At 39.0% G+C, this 12,242-nt stretch overlaps 2 protein-coding genes across 3 annotated transcripts in view; one reads left to right on the forward strand and one right to left on the reverse strand.

The window, feature by feature from the left end:
- The window catches only part of LOC109061160 (CDAN1-interacting nuclease 1-like), a 790,471-nt gene that overhangs the window by 460,404 nt on the left and 317,825 nt on the right, over window positions 1-12,242 (forward strand). The window lies entirely within an intron of this gene.
- On the reverse strand, window positions 439-5,831 carry LOC109108294 (putative E3 ubiquitin-protein ligase UBR7). Its single transcript, XM_042774541.1, has 11 exons — window positions 5,594-5,831; window positions 4,653-4,786; window positions 4,401-4,461; window positions 4,221-4,315; window positions 4,079-4,133; window positions 3,869-3,974; window positions 3,576-3,712; window positions 3,284-3,463; window positions 2,976-3,135; window positions 672-733; window positions 439-590 (listed from the first exon to the last, which is right to left on the reverse strand). The coding sequence occupies exons 1-11, from the start codon at window positions 5,675-5,677 to the stop codon at window positions 519-521; spliced, it is 1,146 nt and encodes a 381-aa protein (XP_042630475.1). The 5' UTR covers window positions 5,678-5,831; the 3' UTR covers window positions 439-518.

Genomic DNA, 12,242 nt, shown 5'->3' on the forward strand with positions numbered 1-12,242 from the left:
TGCTGGAGGTCACATGACAATGCAAACATGGCAGCTGGAGCATGTCCATACAGCACTCCATCTACACACATGAATATAACTTACATGGACATTTTGAATGATCACAATGAGAAGATCACCGAATGTAGTAGAAGTGTTTTGAAACGAAACCGTTTCATTGACTCATAAATAGTCGACTGTCACCACCTTCTGGTGTGTCAGTGTAACTGCAGAAAGAGTGACTGTATAATAACACACAGTATGGAACAAACACAAACAGTGAAAGGTCCCAGTGCTGTTATATCAGCAGTCCTGGAGCAAGTCAAACTGGACCGACAGTGACGGTGCCTTACTGAGAATTAACAGAGGGAATCTAGAGGGATAACAATAACAATAATAATAATAATAAAAAAAGAGCAATATAATTATGAAATAATTAAAAGGTCTGCACACTAGCAATGGTGTTTGCTCTGAGACTTTATTAAAGTGGATCCACCCTAAGGATAAATCTCATCATATTCTGTGTGATGTTGATTGGTTCAGTTCAACCGTCTCTTCTTTCTTGTTTGCAGTTCCTCCAAAAACTCACGGAAAGCCTCAGGAGTGACATCCTATAAACAAACTACATCCATTAGAATTGAGGTTCACTTATTTTTCTCAGTGACTGACATAGAAGCTATTCTCATCTTTACCTTTCTCTGGTTTGCAGATTGTTGAAGAAACTCATGCAGCTCATGTTTCAAGTCATTGTACTCTAGAGACAAGAAAAAGTCCACATTTAAAATCAAAAGGCACTTCTATAACAAATCCTCTTTAAAACAAGACACACAAACACAGGGGGTCAAAAGTTTGGTCTAGTTAAGAACTTTTTCATGTTAAAGTCTCTTATTCTTCAGTGTCACATGATCCTTCAGAGAGCAAGATAAAAAAAAAAAGAAACTAACACTTTATTCAGCAATGATGCGTTACATTAATTTCCACTTAATTTATATTTCAAATAAATGATGTTCTTTTGAATGCTGTTCAATCTATTCATCAAATAAAACATAAAAAAAAAAATCAACACAATTTTCCACAAAAATTACAATGCAGCACAATTGTTTTCATCACTGATAATAATCAGAAATGTTTCTTGAGCAGCAAATCATCATATTAGAATGATTTCTGAAGATCATGTGACACTGAAGACTGGAGTAATGATGCTGAAAATACAGCTGCGCATCACAGAAATACATTACAGTTTAACAGAGATTCACACAGAACACAGCTGTTTTACATTGTAAAAAAAAAAAAAAAAAAAAAAAAAAAAAAAAAAAATCACAATATTACTGTTTTTACTGTATTTTTGGATCCATTAAATGCAGTTTTGGAGAGCAGAAGAGACTTCTTTCAAAGAGATTTAAAAAAAAATAAAAGTTTAATTATTCAAAGCTTTTGGCCACCAGTGTACATGTGTGTGTATATAGAGATGTTTTAATAACAGGGCCATACTCTCTCTCTCACACACACACACACACACACTCACTCACTCGCTCACAGCCACGCACACGCTCAGACATGCTCACACGCACACAGACACGTACACAGACGTGCACGCTCACACTCAGACACGCTCACAGACACGCTCACACAGACACGCTCACAGACACGCGCACGCTCACACGCACACGCTCACACAGACACGCTCACAGACACGCTCACACACGCTCACAGACACGCTCACACGCACACAGACACGCTCACATGCACACGCTCACACGCTCACACAGACACGCTCACAGACACGCTCACACAGACACGCTCACACGCACACAGACACGCTCACAGACACGCTCACAGACACGCACACGCTCACAGACACGCGCACGCTCACAGACACGCTCACAGACACGCTCACACGCACACGCTCACAGACACGCTCACACACGCACACAGACATGCACACGCTCACAGACACGCTCACATGCACACGCTCACAGACACGCTCACGCACGCTCACAGACACGCTCACGCACGCACACAGACACGCTCACACACGCGCACGCTCACACAGACACGCGCAGAGGCTCACACAGCACACACACACACAGACACGCATGCACGCACAGACACCACACACGACTCACAGAACGGCTCACAGACACGCTCACGCTCACAGACACGCTCACAGACACGCTCACGCTCACAGACACGCTCACACACGCACACGCTCACAGACACGCTCACAGACACGCTCATGCTCACAGACACGCACACGCTCACAGACACGCACACGCTCACAGACACGCTCACACAGACACGCTCACACACGCACACAGACACGCACACGCTCACAGACACGCTCACACACGCACACAGACACGCTCACACACGCACACAGACACGCGCACGCTCACACAGACACGCGCAGAGATACGACGCTCACAGACACGCACACAGACGTGCATGCTCACAGACACCCACACGCTCACACGCACACAGACACGCACACAGAAACGACGCTCACAGACACGCACACGCTTACAGACACGTTTACAGACACGCGCACGCTCACAGACACGCGCACAGATACGACGCTCACAGACATGCACACAGACACGTTTACAGACACGCACACGCTCACAGGCACGCTCACAGTCACGCTCACACACGCACACAGACACGCACACGCGCACGCTCACACGCACACAGACACGCTCACACACGCACACAGACACGCACACGCTCACAGACACGCTCACACGCACACGCTCACAGACACGCTCACACACGCACACGCTCACAGACACGCTCACACACGCACACAGACACGCTCACACACGCGCACGCTCACACAGACACGCGCAGAGATACGACGCTCACAGACACGTTCACACACGCACACGCTTACAGACACGTTTACAGACACGCGCACGCTCACAGACACGCGCACAGATACCCTCACACACACGCTCACAGACACGCTCACAGACACACACACACACACGCTCTCTTACGGTGAATGATCTCGAGCTGCTGCACGTGGTTCAGTGAGGTGATGCAGGACAGCAGCAGCTCTTCGCTCGTCAGTGTTTCAGCTTTGGCTTTCTCCTCATGAGCCAGCAGTGTGTCCGACTCGTCCAGCAGGAAAGGAACACCCATCTTTACATACATTCTCTATACATAATATTTAACATAAAAATAGATCATTACAGAAAAAAGACTCTCGTATGGATAAAGTATTACTACATTTGTCAATCAACCATTTACGATCCTCTAGAATAAAAGTTTGCTTTTAAAATTCATACTCAAAACCGAAACCCACCTTGCAGTCGGTACATGTGCAGAGTTTTGCTCTCCAGAAATAAGGCCAGAACACAGCGCCGGCCCTCGGGCTCGCCGCATCTTTGGCCTTGAGCTCATTTAAAACACATTTGGTGACTTTGGAGAGCTGTTGAGCCGTCACTGAATCAGGGCTGGACATGCGGCCTGCGGCTCCAGACGTCTGATGAACACACAACACTCAGTCACACTGTGTGCAGGCTGGGAGACACCAATCTGGACCAAATCATGTTTGCACTGGACTCAGGTTAATCACACAACAAGCTGTTTCTCACCGCTTCCTCCAGCTGAGAGCACAGACTCGCTGAGGGCATATCGTGGCCACTTGTGCGTAAACATTTTCCCTTTTCATCTGGCATCACATTAGCATTCGTTTGCTCTTTACAAAGGCTTTCTTTATTTACAGGAGAAACTAGAAGAGAACAGAAAAAAAGATATAGATACCATTTTAAACTTTTAGCAAAGCAATGACGCAGTGACCGCAGTGTGATGAACTCAACCTTCTGTCATCAGCAGAGATCCTACAAACACAAGACCACGTCCTACAGACACAATCAAACTGCCCCACCTGCAAAATGAGCCGCGTACGTCCAGAGGAACGGCGCTCGAGTCATACAGCGACCGCAGATCATCTCCATCAGCGCCTCACAGTCCACCGCTGGAGCCTGCAGATGCTGAAACATCAAGAAGAAGATCAGCCAGCAGAACACCAGAATAAATCACAGTGTGTGTGTGTGTGTGTGTGTGTGTGTGTGTGTGTGTGTGTGTGTGTCTCCACCTTCTCGTGGAACCAGTCTTCACACACGATACACTGGATCATTTCTTCATTAACCGAAAGAGTGAAAACAAGTGAAAAACAGGTAAATCACCACTAGCCTTCATCATACAGTAATCGCTGCGGGTCAGAAGGGTCACGAACCCGATCGTCTTCATCAGGATACGGTCTGTCACACGAGCAGTAGCGTCCGAAGTAGTTGTGATTGTACGAGTTCTTCACATTCTGTCCTTCTTTGTCCTTTGAACGTCACATTACAGAACAACACATTAGATCACGTAAAACATCAGGACAAACACAAACGTTCATCATTTGTGACACTTACAGTATGAAGTTTGCATTTGAAGCCATGAAATTTCTCATTGCCACAATCACAACGAAAATTCCTGTGAGAAAACAAACACACACACTCATGAACAAACATTTAATCTGAAGAACAGAAAAAATACAGTGTTTCCCTCAGAGATTTCTCAGTGAGTGTCACGATTGCGTCACACATTCTGCTCGACAAATGAAATATTTCAGTCAATCTCAAGGCTACAGAAGTGCTGATCAGATGAAGGGGAATCTTTCAGACCTTTTGGTGTACAGTTCACAGATGTCGTGTCCATCATGACACGTGTTTGCACAGGCCAGACACACACCGGCGGGGTCCATACCAGACTGAACACACGTGTTACACGCAAACACGGCCTGCCTCTTCATGTAGCCCTGAAACACACACACACACACACACACACACACACACACACACACACACACACACACACACACACACACAGCTGAACACCCAAACAACCCTCAACCTGCCACAGCAAACAAACACCTTTACACATACACTCGCGTGCGCGCGCACACACACACACACACACACACCCTCTCAGACAAACAAACAAACACACACACACACACCCTCTCAAACAAACAAACAAACAAACAAACAAACAAACACACACACACTCCCTCTCAAACAAACAAACAAACAAACAAACACACACACACCACACAACTCAACTCCCTCAACAAACAAACAAACAAACAAACAAACAAACAAACACACACACACTCCCTCTCAAACAAACAAACAAACAAACAAACAAACAAACACAAACACACACACCCTCTCAAACAAACAAACAAACACACACACACACACACACACTCCCTCTCAAACAAACAACCAAACACCTTTACACACACACACGCTTGCATAGGGACTCCCCATATGTGTAATGGTTTCTATACTGTACAATCTGTATATTCTATCGCCCTACACCTCACAGGAAACTTTCTGCATTTTTAAATTTTCAAAAACTTATTTCTGTGTGATTTTTTAGCTTGTTTACTGTGGAGACCTCAATTTAGGTGATAGAAGTCCTCATGAGTTGGTGTGTATTCAGGTTTAAGTCTCCACTCCTCACCAGTATAGAAAAACATCTAACACACACACACACACACACACACACACACACACACTCATATATTTCTACAGTCTATGATTCATATACAGGTTGTTACCTTGGGATAAGAGCAGTGATCGGGGTCACTTCCGGCCAGTACAGCGAACGCCTCGTACAACTCATCTACTGCACCCTGATCCATCACAGCAAGCAAGCAAGCAAACAAACAAACAAACAAACACGATACAACACACACGCGCTGAGAATTACTAAAGCATCACGTGAACCGGTGAAAGAGCGGCTCTCCTAAGCGCGATTCGAATCGCCGCGAGGACGTCACTTCCGGTTTGCGTAGCGATTCGACAAATGATGGCGGGAATCGTGTTAGTGTAACATTGTTTCATTTGAAAACAACTAGTGCGTTTCAGCAGCTGCATAATTGTGCGAAATTATTAACAAAATTTTAAACCCAAACAAATTATGAAAAGTTAATGTCACTCTTTTATTATTACTATCATTTCGCATCGATCTTATTACTGTGGTGTTATTTTATCTCACAACAGATTTTCCTTCAGATAGTTTGTTGTGTTTCTTAAAATGTTGAATTACAATATATTCCTTAGATGCACGCACTTTTGTGTTTGTTCCGCAGGCGCTGTTTCCTATGGAAGGCCAAGAGGTTCAAAAACACGTGAATTTTAACACGTAAACAACACGTTAAATACGCGTATTTCACGCGTAAACAACACGTATTTAACGCGTTAAATACATGTCGTTTACGCGTGAAAAAAAATCAGCTCGTTAAATAGGCGTGAAGTATGCATTAAAAATCATTTGGAACAGGTCAGTGTTATTGGCTGCTGAGGACTTGGGTCAATCCACTTCTGTGAGCTTAGGCGGGTGTACCATTCATAGACTAGGCAACCACCTTTTAACATGCTATAGATCAGCTTATTCAGCCTAATTATTTTGTCTTTTTTCTTTTCTTTTTCTTTTTTTTTTTTTTTTGTATAGCCTATAGAAAAAATATATTTAAATTGCAGTTTTATGAAAAACTAATTTTTCACAACTCATGCCTTTTTGTAAATAAACACATTAGCAGACATTCTAGCTTTAATAGTGATCAAACTTAGGGTTAGTAACTAAGCAAATAATCTGTTTTATGGATGGTTACTGTAAAATTATTACTGAAATATTATTAGTAATTAGTTACACTACTAGTTGCTGCAAAAGTAATATTATAACAATAACTAAATTACTAGTAACTAGTTACTGCTCAACTCTGACTTTCAGTGGGGAAAAAAATCATTTGGACATTCTCCTGCTGAGAAATAACTGATAAAAATGTAAGAAAAAATTGAGTGCTCAAGAGATCTGTCTTATTTGACATTCAATATCTCAGGACATAAATAAGGTAAGTTAATGTGTATATGTTTCAAATTTTGTGGCGATAGTATAAAGTATCCACAAGTTACAGTATTTTGTAACAAAACATGCCTTTTTGTTTAGCCCTTGACTCCCCGAAATATTTTTAAATACTGTTGTTTTTACACAAAAATACTGACTCATAACTCCACGACTGTAGCAAGGAGAGTCAAAAGGTATAGTCTGGTAGAAATTTTAATGAGAATTTTTTTTTTTTTTTTTTTTTTTTTGCATTTGAATATTCTCATGCTGAGAAATAGGTAAATTTAGTGTGGTTAATGGAAATTTTTCATATTGGTATTTGACGTTCAATATCTCGTGAAAGAAATAAGGTAGGATAAATTATTTTTGGTGATGTTCCATGTGTGCTGTATATGAATTAAATTTTGTGGTGATATCAGGAAGTAATCAAAATTTACAGCATTTGGAACCAAGGGAGTCCTTGTCTTAGCCCTTTACAGTTTTGAAATTGTTGTTTTGAATTTGAAGTAATGCCTCACTCAAGTTTTGTCAAAGCCCCCAAATAATATACACTCCGGTTTAGAGGACGTAGGCAGCACTGGTTAGGTGTTGATCAAGATGATTGGATGCATTCAAAAGCTGAATTTATAAGCTTTAAAATGATACCTTAATCACTGTTAAAAAAGATAACGCTTAATCAATCTGACCCCAAACATTTAAAGAGCGACTGCATAAGGAAATATACCTTTTTTATATGGAAAACCATATGTCATTTTTTTATTTACTTCTCAACTATACATTTATGCTGTGTTTTTGTGGAAATTTTGAAGTTTTTTACCTATTTACTGCACAATTACATAACTAGGTCATAAATTGGCACATGAAATATGATTTTTAATTAAATCTAAATAGTTTTTGGACATTGCTCTATGTGTTAGGGATAGAATACTGCCATCTGGAGGTTAGTCGAAAAACTTTTTTTCTTATAGTTAAGGAATTAAAGTGCAATGACCACATGTATCCAATAGAGGTCAATAGAGACTCATTTTCACTTCATTTTTCTTGATGCTTCAACTTCTCACAACTTTATGATATATATTTTTTGTGAATATATATTTAAACATTTTGAAATACATAAAAAATCTGTATTTTTGTCAAAGTTTGTTGTTGTTGTCTGATATATTTTGAATGTTCTGCTTTTGCAAATTATTATACATACATTTGCAGAAACATTACAAGTCACCACTATGACATGACTGTAATCACCACACACACTATTTATTTCAGAAAAAAATTATTTTATCAACAATTATGGAACATGCTTTTTCCATGTTGCATATGTGACATTTTTCAGATTTATGCCAGTTTAGCTGATTTTATTTGCCAATTTCTATAAAAATGCTCTCTGTTGCAGTCACATACATTTGTGTGTTTGTGTGTGTGTGTGTTTGTGTGTGTGTGTATGAGATAGAAAGCTCGTTCCACTTTGTGTTTATGCTCTAGGACCAGTCCTTGATTTAAATGTAATTTTTTTTTTTTTTTTAGATTTATGCCAGTTTTGTTTATTTTATTAGCCAATTTCTGTAAAAATGCTCTCTGTTGCAGTTACATACATTTGTGTGTTTGTGTGTGTGTGTGTGTATATGAGATAAAAAGTTCGTTCTACTTTTTATTTATGCTCTAGGACCAGACCTTTGTTTATATGTAGAAAATTTTAGATTTATAATGGATTTACTTTTATTTTTTGACAAACAAAATTTTAAAAAGTCATTTTTTTCATTTTCCCATTCATTTTCAGAGTGGGGTCATTTTGACCCCAAACACCTTAAACGGTAATTTTTTTTTTTTACACACCTTTAGAACAACCAAATCAAGCCCAGTTTTTTTGTGCATGTTTAGATAGATTATTTAGGAAAAGTCACAAAGTTTCATGCCCCTGAGATGAAGGTAACACTTTTAAAAAATTAAGGAAAGGTCCAGTGATTAAGGGATATGTGTGTGTGTATATATATATATATATATATATATATATATATATATATATATATATATATAGACAGAAACAGTATAGGTTTTACATTCTGCTGTAAATAATGATGTGCCATTTTCCACAATCAGAACATGTTTCATGAATTGATAAAGGTATAAAACCATGAGAATTTTGCAGCATTTGCGCATTTGGAGTTTTATGTGTTATAATTCGATGACGAATATCTTCAGATCTAAATGACAGATTATTGTATGATTGGGCTCATTTTAATCGAGAGAATTTTCTGAAAATAATGACGCAATTTTCCAAGATCTATGCATGTTTCATGAAGTTATATACATAACCTATGTTTTTTCTCAAATTAATGGTTTCATGTGTGTGATAATATCGTAAGTAATATATTTAGATAAAATGAACGAATTATGAGTTTGAGCTCCTTTTAATCGGGAGAATTTTCTGAAAATAATGACGTCCAATTTTGCATGATCTATGGATGTTTCATGAAGTTATGAATAAAAGCGCAAAGTGAAACTACAGTTATTTGTCCTGCTGCGCCTGAAGTGCGCCTGTTGGGTTTAATGTGTTATAGCAATATGAGCAATATCTTTGGATCTCATCCATGGATTTTGGTATCTCTAGAATCATTTTAATTGGGAGAATTTTCTGAAAATAATGATCTACAGTATGCATGTTTCCTGAAGTTATAAATGAAAACGAAACGTGAAGCTTAGAGCTGTTTTTCTTTGCAGCCTCAGTGCGCCATTCTGCTTTCATGTGTCACAGCTCTATGAACGAAATCTTTCGATCTGATCAAAGCATCTATGCATGTTTGGTGAAGTTAAGAGCTAAAACAGCACGGGACTGAAACCTCAGATTTTTTTGCTAAGCTACATGACCTAATTTTTTTCTATGTTTTATAGTTTTATGAAAGATATCTTTAGATCTAAATGATGGTTTATGGTCTCGACACTTTTTAATCTGGAGAATTTTCTGCAAATAGTGACGTGTCGATTTCTACAATATATATGAATGTTTCATGAATTTATGAGCGAAAAGGCTACATGACAGCTACCATAAATTATGGCTAAACTACATGCTCTCTGTGCTGTTTTATGTGTGTTATAAATTCATGAGAAAAATCTTTAGATATAAATGACAGACTCTGGGCTCTTTTTTATCAGGAGAATCTGCTCTAAATAATGGTGCATAATTTTCCACTGATCATGTTTTATCTAGTTATCTTACTTTCATATTTTAGACATCCATCAATTAGTGATGAAAAAAAATTGCTGCGCTTTTGGAAACAACACGAGACCATGCTACCACGACTGTCAAGAGTGGCTCGACGGTGTTTAGTGTCCCGCCAGCAGCAGTGCAGCTGAACAGTTCTGCGTTCAGAATACACGCAATAAGCTCAAGCTTGCCGCAAAGCACCGGCAAAAGTAATTACCATAAATGTGACAGGGGGAAATAGGAAGGAGATATATGAATTATTTACTAATAAACTAGTGTTTTCTGAGTCTGTGGCAAGGATGAAGTTGCTGATCCTGACTCCTCATTACCCCAATTCTGCGTTCCAGAGAGACAACTTGGATATAATAACTATAATACAATACAATGTTATATTATAGTGTATAATATTATACTTTACATAATAATATATAATATACTTTATATACAGTATAGAGAGAGAGAGAAAGAGAGAGAGATGTTATTTCCGGGGTCCAGTACATGGCTGGGTTTCGTGCACTTCAGCAAGTCATTGACATATGTTTTTTTCCCCCAGTCTTTGAAGCATTTCCTACATTACTCTTTTATTCGTTTTTTTTTTTTGTTCAGTCATTAAATTTAAATGTGTATTTCTATTTTTTTGCCCTTTTTAATTATTTCATTCATAAATTAAAACAATTAGAAAAATAAAGAAAATGAATCATAAAGTGTACAATAAAGCACAATCAAATCCTTATACTATAATCACATTGCACTTGAATCAAGTTAAAGGTGTAATCTGCCGAATGTCCTGTCACCTGACCGCATAAATCGGTCTTCTTACGATGCACTTAGGGCTTTATGATTACTCCAGAGCACCCGTAGATCTACGATGATTTTCAAGTGCTACTTAAGTTACGATGCTTTTGGGAAACAGACCGTAATATTAAGATCAGTCGTACGACCTTTTTTGACGAACTTCTTAGGCTTACGAAGCTTTTGGGAAATTCAGCCCTGAAACGTCTCCGCACAAACTGTTGGATATAGCGCACATTTATCTGGGTCTAATGTTTAAACATTGTTATATGCTTGAACGTGAACTCTTGATATGTATAGAGTTTATTTTAGGCAAGTCGTGATGATTTGAGAAGGCTAAATTGATCAAACATAGGCTCATTTTCTGCCGCTGGCCGCTTGGCCATTACTTAAAAAAACAACTAAAATTTATATTTAACAAACAAAAAAATGCTCCAAACGTTTTTCTAAATGAACTTAATACAAAAATGAAACGAAATATAATCACTTTGCTATTACATACAAAACTGAACTATTTTAATAGCTGAGACAGTAGTATGAGCTGTTTAGGGACTGTTCAGCTGTTCAAATCAGACACTAGAGCATCCCTTCATTCAGACACAGTGGACGATCTGATCAGAATCAGTGTAGAGGGGCCAAGTCTGGAAGATTTTGCTGCTAGAGAGAGTGTGGCCAGCTGGTTTAGCCAAGGCCAAAGATCAAGAAGGCCAAACTACAGGAGTTGGCCATCTGAGGGGCATGTGACTGCAATGGAGGATAGTCCATAAGACATTGAGCCATGAGATGTTCAGTTTGAAGCGCTTAAAACACTAGATTTTCTTTTTATTTCGTTTATCTTGATATGTTTTAAGTTTAAATTTCAGCTCAGTGAAACATTTATGCACCAACACTTTTTCAGTAAGTTACCTATCTTATAGAATTGTGCTTCAAATGAAGAACATTATGTTGACCAGATTGTTAGTTAATCATTTAGGCTACAAGTCAATATTGCCTATATTCACTGTACCCTTCAGTTTAGAAAGGAAATAGAAGGATTTTTAATGGTGGTAGCAGTAGAATACTTCTGTTGTCCTGACCCCAGCACAAGCTCTCATTCTAATCCTGAAAGTCTTAAATACTTATGTCTTAAAAACATCACTTGTGTACCTAATTACTGATTGTCTGATGAGTGCATAATGGCTGAACAAGAAGTGCAGAATTGCTGAAGAAAAAGAGGTTTCAATAAGTGCCACCTGCAGGCGATAGCTGTAAATGTAAGCACAAGCTGTTGATTACAAAGATGATTGTTTTCCAAAGACAGATATTGATTGCAATGGTCCGTATCTTAAACCTGCATTGATTGCTTACCTCCATTGTAACTGTTTTC

Source organism: Cyprinus carpio, chromosome A17, assembly GCF_018340385.1.
Source record: "Cyprinus carpio isolate SPL01 chromosome A17, ASM1834038v1, whole genome shotgun sequence".
In the NCBI taxonomy this organism is placed as follows: Eukaryota; Metazoa; Chordata; class Actinopteri; order Cypriniformes; family Cyprinidae; genus Cyprinus; species Cyprinus carpio.

Coding starts and splice junctions, on each gene's coding strand:
- LOC109108294 (XM_042774541.1), bottom strand. CDS start 5,677: ATGGATCAGGGTGCAGTAGATGAGTTGTACGAGGCGTTCGCTGTACTG. Junction 4,462..4,652: donor TGTGAACTGTACACCAAAAG/GTCTGAAAGATT, acceptor GTTTTCTCACAG/GAATTTTCGTTGTGATTGTG. Junction 3,713..3,868: donor GTACGCGGCTCATTTTGCAG/GTGGGGCAGTTT, acceptor GTTCTCTTCTAG/TTTCTCCTGTAAATAAAGAA.